This window comes from Argopecten irradians, chromosome 3 (assembly GCF_041381155.1).
Source record: "Argopecten irradians isolate NY chromosome 3, Ai_NY, whole genome shotgun sequence".
Lineage (NCBI taxonomy): Eukaryota > Metazoa > Mollusca > Bivalvia > Pectinida > Pectinidae > Argopecten > Argopecten irradians.
This window is the reverse complement of record NC_091136.1, coordinates 45,661,582-45,676,070: the sequence shown is the minus strand read 5'-3', so window position 1 is coordinate 45,676,070 and position 14,489 is coordinate 45,661,582. Positions and strand designations below refer to the sequence as shown.

The 14,489-nt window shown below is 35.2% G+C and overlaps 2 protein-coding genes across 6 annotated transcripts in view; one reads left to right on the top strand and one right to left on the bottom strand.

Annotated features, from left to right (window-relative positions):
- Window positions 1-291: 291 nt before the first annotated feature.
- On the top strand, window positions 292-5,247 carry LOC138318771 (uncharacterized). Its single transcript, XM_069261460.1, has 2 exons — window positions 292-2,332; window positions 2,756-5,247. The coding sequence occupies exons 1-2, from the start codon at window positions 2,143-2,145 to the stop codon at window positions 3,193-3,195; spliced, it is 630 nt and encodes a 209-aa protein (XP_069117561.1). The 5' UTR covers window positions 292-2,142; the 3' UTR covers window positions 3,196-5,247.
- A 696-nt stretch (window positions 5,248-5,943) lies between these two features.
- Window positions 5,944-14,489, bottom strand: part of LOC138318770 (ectonucleoside triphosphate diphosphohydrolase 1-like) — a 39,442-nt gene continuing 30,896 nt past the window's right edge. For all 5 annotated transcript variants that reach the window (XM_069261458.1, XM_069261455.1, XM_069261459.1 and 2 more), the window contains exons 2-7: window positions 12,927-13,263; window positions 11,371-11,557; window positions 9,879-10,120; window positions 9,297-9,589; window positions 8,626-8,788; window positions 5,944-8,042 (exon numbers count right to left, since the gene is read on the bottom strand). In XM_069261458.1, coding sequence (XP_069117559.1) covers window positions 7,873-8,042; window positions 8,626-8,788; window positions 9,297-9,589; window positions 9,879-10,120; window positions 11,371-11,557; window positions 12,927-13,260 — 1,389 coding nt within the window. In that variant the 5' untranslated portion in view covers window positions 13,261-13,263 and the 3' untranslated portion in view covers window positions 5,944-7,872. The remainder of the gene's footprint in view (window positions 8,043-8,625; window positions 8,789-9,296; window positions 9,590-9,878; window positions 10,121-11,370; window positions 11,558-12,926; window positions 13,264-14,489) is intronic.

The following is a 14,489-nucleotide window of genomic DNA, read 5'->3' as shown; positions in this document are numbered from 1 at the left end:
AGGATTCTAAAACGGAATAAAATGCTACCATAGAATTAAAACGTATTTCATTTGTCTGTTTTGGAGGTTTGTGGAATGAACTTTGGGCGGTATTCTTACAACTTTATAATTGGTTTTATGCCCTTTGCACATGTTTCAGGTGATTCTACATATCGACCAGCATTACACATTGTTTAAATATTAGCTCGTGGCTTGTTATTAAATTGAATAGCAGCTTAAAGCGTTATTAAAACATGCTATGATTTTGATATCGATACTGCAATGAATAAGGCATAATAAATCCGCATTAACCAAACACCTATATAGTAAGGATCACGAAGCGCCGGGTCGATAGAGGGGTGTGTTAAATGTTTGTATTGCTTTACACGATATACATTATGAACTAGGCCTACTGAACTCGTATGGGGATCGAACTTGTAGCAGAAAAAAATCGATGAGAACTGGAGCGTTTCAAACAAATATGGCCGCGCTCTGTACTACACATGCTGCTGCGTGAAGGCAAGTATAGCTTTATATATGTGTAATGTTTACTCCATTTAAACTTGTTCTCCATACTATGGTGTAAATGGTAATGTGTCTTTATGATTCCACTGTTGATATGTTAGACATATATATATACTTTGTATTTATTTTGACGTTTTTCACTAGAGACTTAAACAAAGAGAGTGACTGTGGTATTGTATTGTATGGCTGGCAACTCTATTGATATGCACAATTAAGGCACTACATGAAGAGCTAAATATAGAGTTTATAGGCATGATGAGAATTGCTTTTAATTAAGTAATAGTTTTCTTAATTTAGCAAGGACACTGTTAAAATTACAACGTATTCCAAAAAGTAATGTTTTCACATTTAGCTGTAGCTGTCATTCCTGTTACTCTATATATAATTTTCACTTTAGCATAGTCCCGAAAAGTATACCCTAATTCCCGTATACATTTCTATCGTACATAAAGGCTGTCGGAACGAACAGGTAGAGAGGTAGTTAAATTAGAAGGAAATATTTCAGGTCTTGTAATACATTAGCCACATTATCCCCATTTTGAAGTATTTTTCTTCTACAACGATTACAAAATGCCATAATGTAATGCGTTAGATCCTTGCTTTTCATTTTCATTTTACCAAACATGCTCCATCCCATAAAGTGGCCGGGCTAATTTAAATGTTGTCGTGTTAGGCTTGGATGTGATTGGCAGGTTAATCCAGGTAGATCAATAACGTGGCCTTACCGATGTTATACACAGTGAAATATTCACATACACCCCAAACACCAAAACCTCTTAGTCAGCCAGAATGGACTTATTTCAGCACTTATGTAAACTTCAGAGTGATTTTTTATAAAGAGTGAAATGTCAACATTATAGTCATCATCTTAATTTCTGTTTAAATATAGATCTATCAATCTTTTCTTATCTGTAAAATACTATATCAGAGTGATTTATTGTTCGGTGCATTATGTTTAACGCATGTAGGTAATCCTAAAGGTCTAAGTACAACTTTATCACTATTTATCATCATATATTTATGAAAATATTAAGAACCTGATTGATGGATAGATGTATCGAAACCATTTGTCTTCATCAATCACTGTACGTTACCGTAGTCTTATCAGTCCCCATGACTTTTTATTTTTGATGGTGAAAATGGTAGTTTAAAGGATTTTATGATTATATGATCGCCAAATTATTCTGTAATAGAAAATATAAACTGAAATATAGAATACTATCGGGACAACTGCTTATCACATTTTACTATTTATTTTATGACATTTTCTATATCTACACGTGTACTTTATAAAGAAATTTCCAGGGATGTTTCCGTTGTCAGAGTACAGTTAATACGCTGATTAAATTTAGATATGGCAAGATGTGACAAGTTTTGTGTTCGGCTTGAAATAGAATATGGCATAGTTGAAATCATTGTTAACAAAAAGAAAATAACGCAACCATAAGAAATGAAAGTGCATATATATGAAATATATTCAAACGGAAACAACATCCGGTGTTGGTCTAACGGATATGTAGTATATAGGTCCTATCAACATCCACACTCCTTCACCACTTATACTGTCTCTAATAGATTTGTAAGCGTTTTTATTTTTTATTTTACAACGGTTGATATTGTTGACAGAGCCCCCAAATTATGGTGCTTGTATGGCATCTACGCTATACACAACTTGATGATAAACATTTATCTCCCCTTCCTACACCTTCTCCGTCACAGGACCCACCAACGATGATGGAAGGACGAAAGAGACGCTCCATCGAGGAAGACATAGCCTGTCAAGGGCAAAAGCGAATACGTTTGGGTGAACCGGATATATTTACGCAAGGTTTGTTTGTTTGTTTGATTAATTAACGTCCTATTAACAGTCAAGGTCATGTAAGAACGACCTCCAATGTATGCGGTGTGCAGCGTGTATATAGTGTGTGGTGCGTGCTTTGGGAGAGTGTGGTATATTCGTGTTGTGTCTTCTTGTATAGTGGAACTGTTTCCCTTTTTATAGTGTGAGCGCTAAGCAGGAGTAGAAACTACCACTTTTATAGACTTTGGTGTGTCTCGGCAAGGGGACAGAACCCAGAGCCTACCTCACAGGAGCGAGCGCTAAACAGAAAGCCAAAAGTGAGGCGATATCGAGTGAGCCGATAGAAAGAACAAAGTTAGTTAGGAAGAAGAGAAAACATTTTACTTAAGTATTTTGTTTTGGTAAATACCTTGTTTTGAATTGTATACTTGTATTGTTGTTATGTTTCAGTGAAGAAACAAGAAATTGAAGTCATTCAAACGTTTGATTTCAATAATATTTACGAAAATGTGGCGTTTACAAAAGTGATGACTCTGGACCAGTATCGTAAGTGTCGACCATATAAAGTCTTCCATTATCCAGGCAGGAGCAAAGGAGAAATAGTATTTCATCTGAATTGTGACGGCAGTTTCGAACTCGGGGCCGTGAACGTTGGCCTGACACACTGCGCCACCAATTGCAATGGCGTAGTAGACATGTACGTGAATGGACAGCCGTTTTTACTGGGGTACGGGAACGCCAACTCCCTAAATTTCGAAGAGCAGGTTTTCCGTGTACCACCGTCTCTTTGTATAGCTGGCGTCAACGTATTCTCTGTAGTGCTAAATGAATCTAGTCCTGGTGTGTATTGGCTGTCAGATGCACGTGTGGCAATAGAGAAACTAGTATAATTTGTTTTAAATTAGAAGTACCGGAGTGATTCTAGTCATGACGGGATTTTCATTGCGTGGAGGAAGTATGTGAATTGTTTGGTTAGTTTAGGCTGATTCCTATCCTACTAGGTATGGAATTTAATGGAATGTTATTTATTAATTTGACTTAACTGCTTCAATAGTATGATGTTTAAGCCACGATCACTATTGCGCCTCATTTTGATTGAAATCTTACTAAAGGGCCTTATTCTGATTTAAATCTTATAATAGGGCCTCATTTTGATTTATTGTCTTGCCGGCTTTATAACGTTCGCACATGTATTGATGCTTAATGTGGAAAGCTTTAATAAAATTCATCGCTCATTGCTTTATATATTGAAAAGTTAGTTGTGTTGCACTGTTGCGATTTTTGTTTTCTAAATAATGCCACACAAATGGTGCTAAAATGGATTTGCTATAAATTTTGTGCTCGAACGAGCCAAAAAATGATCATGAAAACGAGAAAATGTTTATTATAAGTGTATTTATTACAGGACGGTAACAAACATTCATTAGTCATTTGATTTCTTTCGAATACATTTTATAAACATGAACATCTGCTGAATCATCTTTGTGTTGGTGTGTCTGTGTACAATAACAAAAACTGTGACTAGAATACCTGAATGCATTAAGAAGTGTATGCGATTCCTGGAACGTTAATTTAGAAACAAAAGACAAATAATGCTGGTAATGAATTGACTGCATTGTTAATCCAATCGATTAAAGAAGCTTATTAAATTTTGCTAGTATGTACATATAAAAAAGGTTACTAGTCTGAATATCAACCCCATCACCAGGTTAAATATATATTGACTACATGTGCCCGATTAAAATCAAATTTGTATTGAACTATTGATATTACATTTTATTATAATGAATTACCTTGATATAATATTACAAGTTTTATCCTTTGTCTGTACCAAGTTCTTTGACAGGAGTAGATCATAGGTAAACCCTTATAACACTCATATTTTCATATTATAAACCCATTTTCTCCAATGTTATGATTAATTTATATGCATATGCTTAAATATACTCCCTCAGCATGGCTCTTTCTCTGGACATTCCTGACTAGGACCAGTACTCAGTGGTAACACTATGGACTTTATAGTACTGCCCGGTCACTAGGAATGGCTTGTGTGGGAGTGATATTGAGGGATCCAAATTCAAATCAAATTCAAATCAATATCAATTGATTTAAAGCAAGAAACTTTATATATTGAACTGATATGAATCCATCATAAATTTCAACTTATAATTATCTGGCTATACAGTGTCCATGTTTTAACTATAAACAAAAACATAGGTATGCATATATATATATACTTAACATGCTTTTTATACCTGCTCATTATTGGAGTGTTATCAAAGTATTACTTACAAGTGTATCCTAAATATATGTTTAATTTCAATATTGTCTGTAAAATATCATATATATATGATTTTGAGATGTCCATGTATGTATCCACAGGGAGAGGGCTTATATAGGCATAGCCTGCTGCCCAACCCCTATTAAATCAAATGATTTAATAAAAATATTTTGAAATGAAATGAAATGTACCAGATTAGATATCTGATTGGCTTATCTAACTACTTGTAAATATCAATATCCAAATGTATATTTAATGTAGAATTTGTTAATTTATTAATGTATGTCTGGATTTAAAGTTACGAAGTCACATTTAATTTGCAAATACGTGTAGACTGTGATAATTTAAAATTATTTTAGACTGTGTTTTACAGTTTAAGTTTTACTAATGATATTTCAATGTTAACAGGGTTATGCTTTGATACTGATGTTATTCTTTTTTGTCTCGTTTTCGTCTTTAATTTTGATATTTCAGAGTCCCTTTTCTTGTACGTTATCTTTATGTGTATTGTTGAGTTAAGTGCTGCACCACCTTCTACTCACTTGTTTGTTTATCATAATGGCATACCACACCCACAAAACGTATATGATAATAAAATCAAAGACTCGATGATTTAAACAGGAAAGTTCTTCCTGTCAGATCGTTGTTTACTTTTACAACATTCTCTTCTTATGTTGTTTATTCATACAGCATTAATGTGTCATCACGTCTTTACCGTAGTATAATCATTCAATTAAAACTGAACAAGAAAGTGCGATATTCTACAGTCGACATGCATGTATTGATATGGTTGGAACTGTGTGGTTACTGTAAACGTACTTGTTTTAGTGTAGTTTTATGTTAGCGTTATTTTCATTTTAGCGGTAGTTTTATTTTAGGGGATAGTTATATTTTAGCGATAGTTCTATTTTAGCGGCAGTCTTATTTTAGTAATAGTCTTATTCTAGCAATAGTTCTATTTCAGCGATAGTCTTATTTTAGCAGTAGTTCCATTTTAGTGGTAATGTAGTTCTTTTTTAGCGGTAGAAATATTATAGCGGTAGTTCTATTTTAGCGGTAGTATTATTTTAGCAATAATTCTATTTTAGCGGTAGTACCATTGCCGCTGTCTGTTCAGCACTATATTCTGTAAAGGTATCCTGATATACTATTATCGCCTTGGCGCTAAAATCTAACTGCGTTAAAATAAGAATGTTAAAGAAATAGTATCTGGTGATAATCTTATAGCAGGAACAACAGTGATGATTGATAAATTGTTTTATGACAAATCGCATGAAATTACACCGGTAAATAGTATAATGGGCATAGCGTGCATTTGCCTATAAGTTGATGGTATGTCATTTTGAAAAATAAATACAATAAAAGAACTCTAATGTTTGAGACACTGATTTAAAATATCAACAAAGATTTGTTGATATTCGTTGATTAAAAAACAAACGTCAATATTTTTTTTCACTTTTTTATTATAAAACGTTTTTACAAAAGTACTTTGCAACATGAAGAATTAAAACAGAAAATAATCACGGAAAAAATATCATGATGGATTTCATTATTGCAGATAAATATTGAATTACAAAAATGGGGATTTTTTTATGTTTTTTTTTTAATTTATATACACATAGTGATTCACCTATTCCCTTTATCTACTGGGTTGTGACGATTTCATTATTTAGCTTATTATAATTTGTACTAACCACGTCGAATAATTTCAGATTAAAATCTGAATTGATTCATGTGTTTCATAACACCGAAGAGTCTTTCTAAGCTAGTAAATTACAAAATAAGTTTTACGTATTAAATCTCTCGTGTCTTGAAATTCTCTATTAAGAAGCTAAAACTTAGTATGTAAGTTTCTGATGTATAATACATTCTATGAACGGCCACCATCAATTTGAATTTAGTGAAACTATTTGAAACTTATACCAGTTTTAAGGCCCTCTACCTTTCCAAAACAAAAAATTAAAGTTTCGTAAAAAGCAATAATGAAATGTATATCGATGGCCTCATATGAAGTTATAACAACTATCTATGTTAACAATGAATATTAATTTCGCTGTTGTGATATTTAACCAACGCGAGGAAGTTAAGACGACAACGGGAAACACAAAACGACCCGCGTTATGAAAAGTACCATCTTATTTATTTTTAATGAAACTGTTCAAAGTGTGATGGTTAGTGTAGTATTAACGTTAAGCTAATAGATTTTGCCCTTCTCCAAGATTAACAGCCTCATTATAAAAACCAACAGGCGTTTTGGAAAGGTAGTGGTCGTTTGATAAAACAAAAACAGCGTGAATAAGAGGCAACTTAGGTCCACATGTGATTTACAATGAACATATTACTTAATGCTACCAAAACAAATTGATCTAGAGAAATATTACAAACATGATACATTGTTTCTGAGAAAGATAATTAATAGTGATGATGAAGATAGTTTATCATCTTTGCCACATAGTTTTGTTACATTCATATTTTGCACATATTGCTGTAACAACAAACAGTTGTATGAACACAGAGAATGAAATTCGACAAAATGTACTAGTTATATTGTAATGATTTAGCAGGGGACATAACTCGTCCTTTCGCACACCTAGCGATCGCGCACTCTCTTTCTCTCTCCTTTGTCGCTTTCTAGACGACCTACTAAGCTCCTGTCATTTACTGTAGTTGTACCAACACAGAAACTCGTATGTTAAACCTAAACGGCCCATGATGTACGGAATCATATTAATGATAAGATAAATGATACATACATCATACACTTACTCCTGCACACCCCAAATGTCATCGTGATAACATCACTTAGATTCAAACACCCATTTCATCTTCTCGTGTGTGTTTTTGTGAGTTAAAATAGTTGCTATACATTCAATCATGATTTATTTGCGTATTGTTTGTATTTTGGTTGGTATCAACATTGGGGTAACTAATATAAAGTTGTTGGGGGCTACATCCAAGCAATTCCTGCGAATTCTAAATATCAGCAAAGTGGAATATGTTATCAACTTTTCGCTGTTCTGAATATTTTGTAATTCTCCCTCAACTCAGCGACCGTATTGATGAACTTTTGTAATGCTCACCTACAGAGTTATTGGATTTCGTGTAGTAATCTCCTGGGTTGTAAGTGAGAAAGCATGCATCTAAAGAAAAGGTATTTTATATTGGCATTTACATTTTTCCTTTACCTGTAAAAAGGTTTGAAATCGACAGATGACCCTGTCAATAAATTTATGAATGATATCACGTCATGTTTTCCTGAAGGGTAGTTTAGACCAAAGAGCATTTATCACAATATATCATGTTGTTGTGTTAAGAAGAAAGTCACAATTCCAAACAACACCAATATAAGAGGGGTTGCCACTTGTCGTTGGGCCCCTGACACCTGACCGCATGTCTCTAGCCAGTTATAATATTCTTTTTGTTCAAGTTCATATAACACGGCGCCCAGTGCCCAATCTAAAATACACAAATAAACAAGCAATAAGCAATACATAAACAACCAAGTTTTAAAATACCTATATCAGATAATATTTTACAATATCATACGATGGTACGAGGCGATGTACAGTGTAGATATAACTATTTTAACTGGTTTTACAGGCGATTTTGCTTCACTGACTGTAAATGTGTTTCAGATTCGATCTTGGTATTAATGTCGGATTTCGCGGATATGGCATACCACACTTGCTATTCTGGAGCATTTGGTTCCATTCTTCTAGTAATGTCCAAGCAATTCATGGTAATTATCATGCAAATTTGCAAATATCGAATTGTTTAATTGTTTTTGAAAACATGTTTTGTTGTCAGATTTTTTTTATATTTTATTTACTTGCAATTTGGGTTTTATACACTGATAGATACCAGTATTTCTGGTTTAAAGCCAGTTCAACGATACAGTTCTTTTTTATACAGGAAAATCAATATCTATAATGCGATATCAACATAGCAAACAATTGCATTGCAGGCGAAAATGTGCCTCCATTAATTTGTGATTCCATTGTAATCAATTTTCAGAGATAAAAACAAAAAGTCAGCTCACCTACGGATTCCCCTTTTATCTTGTCTGTTACTTGTATTCTCTGAGTACTTGAAGGAAAACCGTAGGACGTCGTCAATAAAGAGGGGATGTAAAGTCCCATCATGCAATAACCGGAAGCATACTCTGCTTGGGTTTTAGTTGAATTCATAGCTTGAGCTAAAGTCTGTAAAAGAACGTAAAAACATGAAAAGTAATAAAAGGTTCTAATCAAAAAATGAATTTATCAATGCAATAGCACTATCCTCTGCAACTTAATGTATAATAGTTCAGTGAAATATTTAGACTTTTTATTTAAATCAATGAAAAACGGCGTTGGAAAATATATTTTGTATGGTACATATCTAATATTTCAGACACTCACAAATCAATCTTGTCATGAGGTAACTCACTGATAAAAGTCTTACCATGATTAAAAATAAATCCTTAAACGAAGACGAGATGGTAGGAGACATAGTTTTTTTTTTTTTATATTGGTAGTTTATATCGAATATTTATTACTGAAGACACTTGAACATCATTGGTCTATGTGGAGTTACATCGAAATAAAGTGGTGAATATCAACCGGAAATAAGTCCGGCAGACACGAGAACAGCAATCATTCATATAGTCCAAACCTGTGGTATTTAGAGAATAAAACGACTTACACGTTGATAGAGATACGAACTTCTTACCATTTTGCAGTATTCGTGGGCTGATACATTCATTGCTTGAATTTGGAGCCTTCCGAACGTATCCAGTGCCCGTAGTATGGTGGGAGCATAGACATATGCAGATATAGCAAAGAATGTGTCTGTTCCTAGTGATGGCTGATAGATCTGACCGATGGCGCATGGTTTGGGGTAACACGAGTCTTCGTCGGCACTTTGGAGGAAACTATTTATGATTTCAAGGCACTTTGTCGGGTTACTGTCTCCCCGAAAAATCACAGTGGAACCCTCTTCAGTTTTGTAAGACTTATTGTCACCTGAAAAAGAAAACCAAATTATCCTTTTACAGCGTTTGGAAATGCTTTGTGTGGAATGTGCAAGTAGAAATTTCGAAAACATTTAAATGAAGCTTGACCAACCTTTTCCTTTTCCTTTAGTGCCGAATTAAAACTATAACACTTTAAAAAGATTTTGTAGATATCTTTATTCGATTTCTCGAACTAAATCCCTCGTTGACTTCGAGTAATCAGAGCACTGTCATTCACCAGTAGATAATTTGTCCATGCGGTACGAGAATAGGAAAGAGAGTCGGTAAAGCTAACTCACCTCTAAGCATACACGGGTTAAACAGCTCAGTGTCCATGGGACGTTCCTCCTCCAGGTATCGCCGAACCCTATGAGCCATGTAATTTTGACCGTAATAAAGGTAACTGTGGGCGTAGAGGTAATACGTCACACCTGCCATGCGCACTGGGAACATGTTTGCGAGGATGGGGCCGTCTGGGACGAAGGTTATCTGAGTGGAGCCTCCTCCCATTTCAAGTACACCGACAGCTTGTGATGGCGGCCTGAAAAGCATCATCAATGTTTTAAATTGTCACTAAAATAAAGAATATCTTTTCGGGTATCATTTTTCACAGTAAAAATATTTTAGCCAGAAACATGGCTTAATAAATGGCTAACGCATCGGCTGCTTCATTAACATGTATCAAATATGTTCTGCCGTTTTTACCCTTTGGTACACAACAGAATTTTTGAATCCAACTTTTTTCCGTATCAGGCATGAAACATTTATTAAGTCATAACTTGAACCATAAAGTAACCAAAGAATTCGAAAATGACGCCAGGTCATTATTTATTATCTTAGGATGTACATATAGGAACAACAGTCCAGCCTGTCTATAAAAACCACCCAATGGACAGGGGGGTGATTTTTATGTCCAGGGGTCTTTATACACAATTTGAATTATGTTAAAATTTGTCATTTGGGACCTTAGAAAAGTGGTCTTTATACAGAAGTGGTCGCTAAGACAGGTTTTACTGTACTTGTATGTCCTTTATCATGTTTTAAATGCCACATGTAAAGACAAAGTTTGTATTGACGAATACAGACCAAAATGAAGGACTTCATATGAAATTGTCTCAATATCGGTATCTGTTTTATTTTTTGCATGATTTAGAAGAATTTTGAAAAAAAAAATCCAGTTGTAAATAATGCATAGACAGGACTAAATCGATGAGCGATAATGATTTGGAAACTTTTGATAAAATATCAAATAAATAATGAACATCGGTAGGTGGGCCCCATTTAGTCAAACAAGCCGAAGTTAGCCGACATTGTAACGTCGCTGTCGTAAACGTCATGCGACTACCGTAACTACCTAACACCTGTCCAAACTCTTCCGAGAACGGTTCATGCATTTTCAGACTTCCATTCGGCAATAATAGTAACTTTCATGTCGACCATTTTAAAATAAAGGCATGTTTACAAGTATCGACTTTCAACAACTGCTGTACCAAAGTTATTCAGAAATCAATATAAATATTACTTAATACATATTAATTTCAACTACATATACATTTATTAACAATATCGAGGTCGAATCTAACTTGACATTTTGTTGAATCTCAATTGGCCAACGGAGCCGAATAGAAATGTGGACAGAGAAAATGAATACGTATAATTGGCACGAACTGTTGAAAATGAATGCATGTTCAGTTTGGACCAGCTAGTATCGCTTACCTGTTAGCTGTGTCTACCCTAGCTGCATATTTATACATATCAACACCTGTGTATAGAAGAGACTGCGAGCCATACCTGTTGGAGCTGAAGAAATTCCTGAGGTAATTTGCAGCGATCCAGGCATACGCGCCTTCTTCCTCCCCTGAAAGGATCCTTACGGTGTGTGGGTTATATATGAATGGGTTGACACTGGAGTTTGCAAGGTAAGTTCGTGCTGACGTCATCAGTGCAATGGCGTCACTTTCTGGTAACACTCTCAAACCTTTATAAATCAACAATACGATTAAATTGAATTAAAAAATGTTTTTAAATGTTTTTGCGCGTTTGGTTGTATTGCATCGGATTTATATATATATAGGATGACTCAAATCCAGGTCAAACTATTTTAGAATTATCAATTAAATATGACCATATATTTGTTGTGTCCTTTTCTCAGCCCATTAGTTTTTCACCAAGTCAAATAATAATTATTGAAGATAGAAAACGTCAAATAGGAACCATTCTTATTCAAATAGACAATTTTTTGTTAAATCCGAATAATTGATTCATCTCATCAGTCAAAAAAGACCTAATATCGTTTCTTCTTTAAATTAAAGAACCTGTGAGAAAGGTTCTGAGTCCTGATCCTTGACCGAGTTAGTGAAAATGGTAGTTTCCGCTCCTGTGTACCTCTCGGTATAAAAGGATCGGGCGCCTGGAACTTACTGCTGTCTCCAAAAACACGCACCCCGCACTTTACTAACGTGGCACATCGCATAAACGAGAGGCAAGACTGTGTTAATGAGACATTAATCTAACTGATCACACCATCATTAGAATGGAATACTATTTCGTTGGTAGTGTAATGTGGTTGATGGTATGTTACTTGATACTGAAGTATACGCTTCCACAATACATTCGACTTACTACTCGTCCTCTACAGTGAATAACGGTTCATTGGCTGCTGAATCATATAAAGTCATATTTAATAGGGCTAGAATTATTGAAGGACGGTCTCTCTTATATTTTGTATGATGGATACATATTGGTTTTCAGAGACTGTGGTATGGCCGTGTTGAATTGTGGAATCATTGTCCTTTTCATAGTGCTCTCTTCCCATAACAAACTATGAACGATACCATCATGGTATGTCAACAAAAGATAATGCTTATCGGTCATGACCACAAGAGGGCCAAAATTAACACTTCACCTTTAGTCGCCTTTTTATCATGCAATTATGCAGAAGTTACAGTTTTATCTATGAAGCAAGTAATTTAATGACCTAGAGGTAGGAGGTAAAGGTTGGGTTTGTTTGGTTTGTCCTATGTACGTCCTATAAACAGTCAGGGTCATTTAAGGACGCCCTCCTATGTATGGGGTGTTGTGCATGTGTATATTCGTGTTGTATCGTCTTTTTAGTGGAACTCTTGTCGTTTTTATAGTACTATATCACTGAAGCATGCCGCTGAAGACACCAAACAACACACCCAAACCCGTTCAAACGGCATGCCCATTCATACATGTACATGTATATGCAAAATTTTCTATCTTAGAAGTAGACTCAATAGAGACATATAGGTTAAGGTATTGGCTATTTCGTCTTTAAACATTGATTGTAAGATCAATTTTTAAAAAAAGTGTAAAATTCTTACCAGCAGTCGCCATCATGAAGAGTGGCGTGGAATGGTGCAGGTTTTGAGGAACTATCGTTTTCGCATCAGTCAGCATTTCCCCTAAATATCCAGGAATACCGTCTAAACGGTAAACGTAGTCACTTATACCAGGTTTGATCCGTTTGGTGTATATTAGATCTATATCAAACGTCTCGGCGGTTGAAAATCGAGTCGGCCATTTGTAAACTTTTAATTTTGAACTTGTGCTTCCGGCGTCAAACATAACTCCGTAATTCCAAGCAAATGCCGTGTGCGTTGCTAATGTGTTTGATATCAGGATCATACTCAAAACTAACAGCAGATATGTGCCCATTTCCTGTAAAAGAAATAAAAATACATACGAAATATGTAGTAAACAAAATTTAATATAAATAACGTCTGTGCTGACAAATAATTAGGTGTTCCAAAAGGGTAACTGACCACTTTACCGACAGTACCAACAGCACCAGTTTGTGTAAATTCTGGAGTGAACTGCCCAATTTGAAGTAGTTAACATGGCACACCCGAACATTCATACAGTACAAGATTTATTTGGCATTTTATGTAAAGTTAATATTTACGACATCGCATCGGGTGGGTGACTTCGATCCTGTTTTGATGCGAAATGAACCCGGATCTTTTTTACGAGAAACCTTGACCTTGAGACAACATAACATCATACCGATATAGACAAATGATATCCATACAACCGTCGTCTGTCTAACCTTATTAGATAGACGTAGCGCCATATGCTACATTTTACATTTACTTCAACACGTTAAAAAAGAAAAAAAAAGACTTATAGTATATGCAAAAGCTCTATGTGTCATATTCATTAAATAATAAATTTTCACTACCTATCAGAGATATATTTTTTTTCACAGATATGTATAATTTAGCTCACCTGGCGCGAAGGGATAGTGAGCTTATGTCATGGCTCGGCGTCCGTCCGTCCGTCCGTCCGTCAACATTTATTTTAAATCGCTATTAGTCATAGAGTTCTACATGGATTGTAACCAGATTTGGCCAGAAACATCCTTGGGGGAAGGGAAACAGAGTTCGTAAATATTTTGGCTCTGACCCCGGGGGTTGGAGGGACGGAACCCAAGAGGGAAAATAAAGGTAAATCCAAAAAATCGCTACTTGTTATAGAGTTCCGTATGGAATGTAACCATATTTGGCCAGCAACATCCTCTTGGGAACAGGAACAGATTTTGTATAAATTTTGGCTCTGACTCCCCAGGGTTGGAGGGGCGGGGCCAAATAGTTGAAATAGAGGTAAATTCTTTAAATCGCTACTAGTCATAGAGTTCTGCATGGATTATAATCAAATTCGGCCAGAAACATCCTCTTAGGAAAGAGAACATAGCTTTTTTCTTCTAAATTTTGGCTTGACCCCCCCGTGGGTAGGAGGGGCGTGGCCCAATAGAGAAAATAGAAGTAAATCCTTTAAATCGCTACTAGTCGTAGAGTTCTGCATGGATTATAACTAAATTTGGCCAGAAGCATCTATGGCGGAAAGGGAACAGAGTTTGTATATTTTTGGCTCTGACCCCCGGGGGC

Excerpts from the sequence above, each read along its gene's own strand:
- LOC138318771 (XM_069261460.1), top strand. The coding sequence starts at position 2,143 with ATGGTGCTTGTATGGCATCTACGCTATACACAACTTGATGATAAACAT. Across the intron at positions 2,333-2,755 it reads ACCGGATATATTTACGCAAG|TGAAGAAACAAGAAATTGAA; the intron begins GTTTGTTTGTTT and ends GTTATGTTTCAG.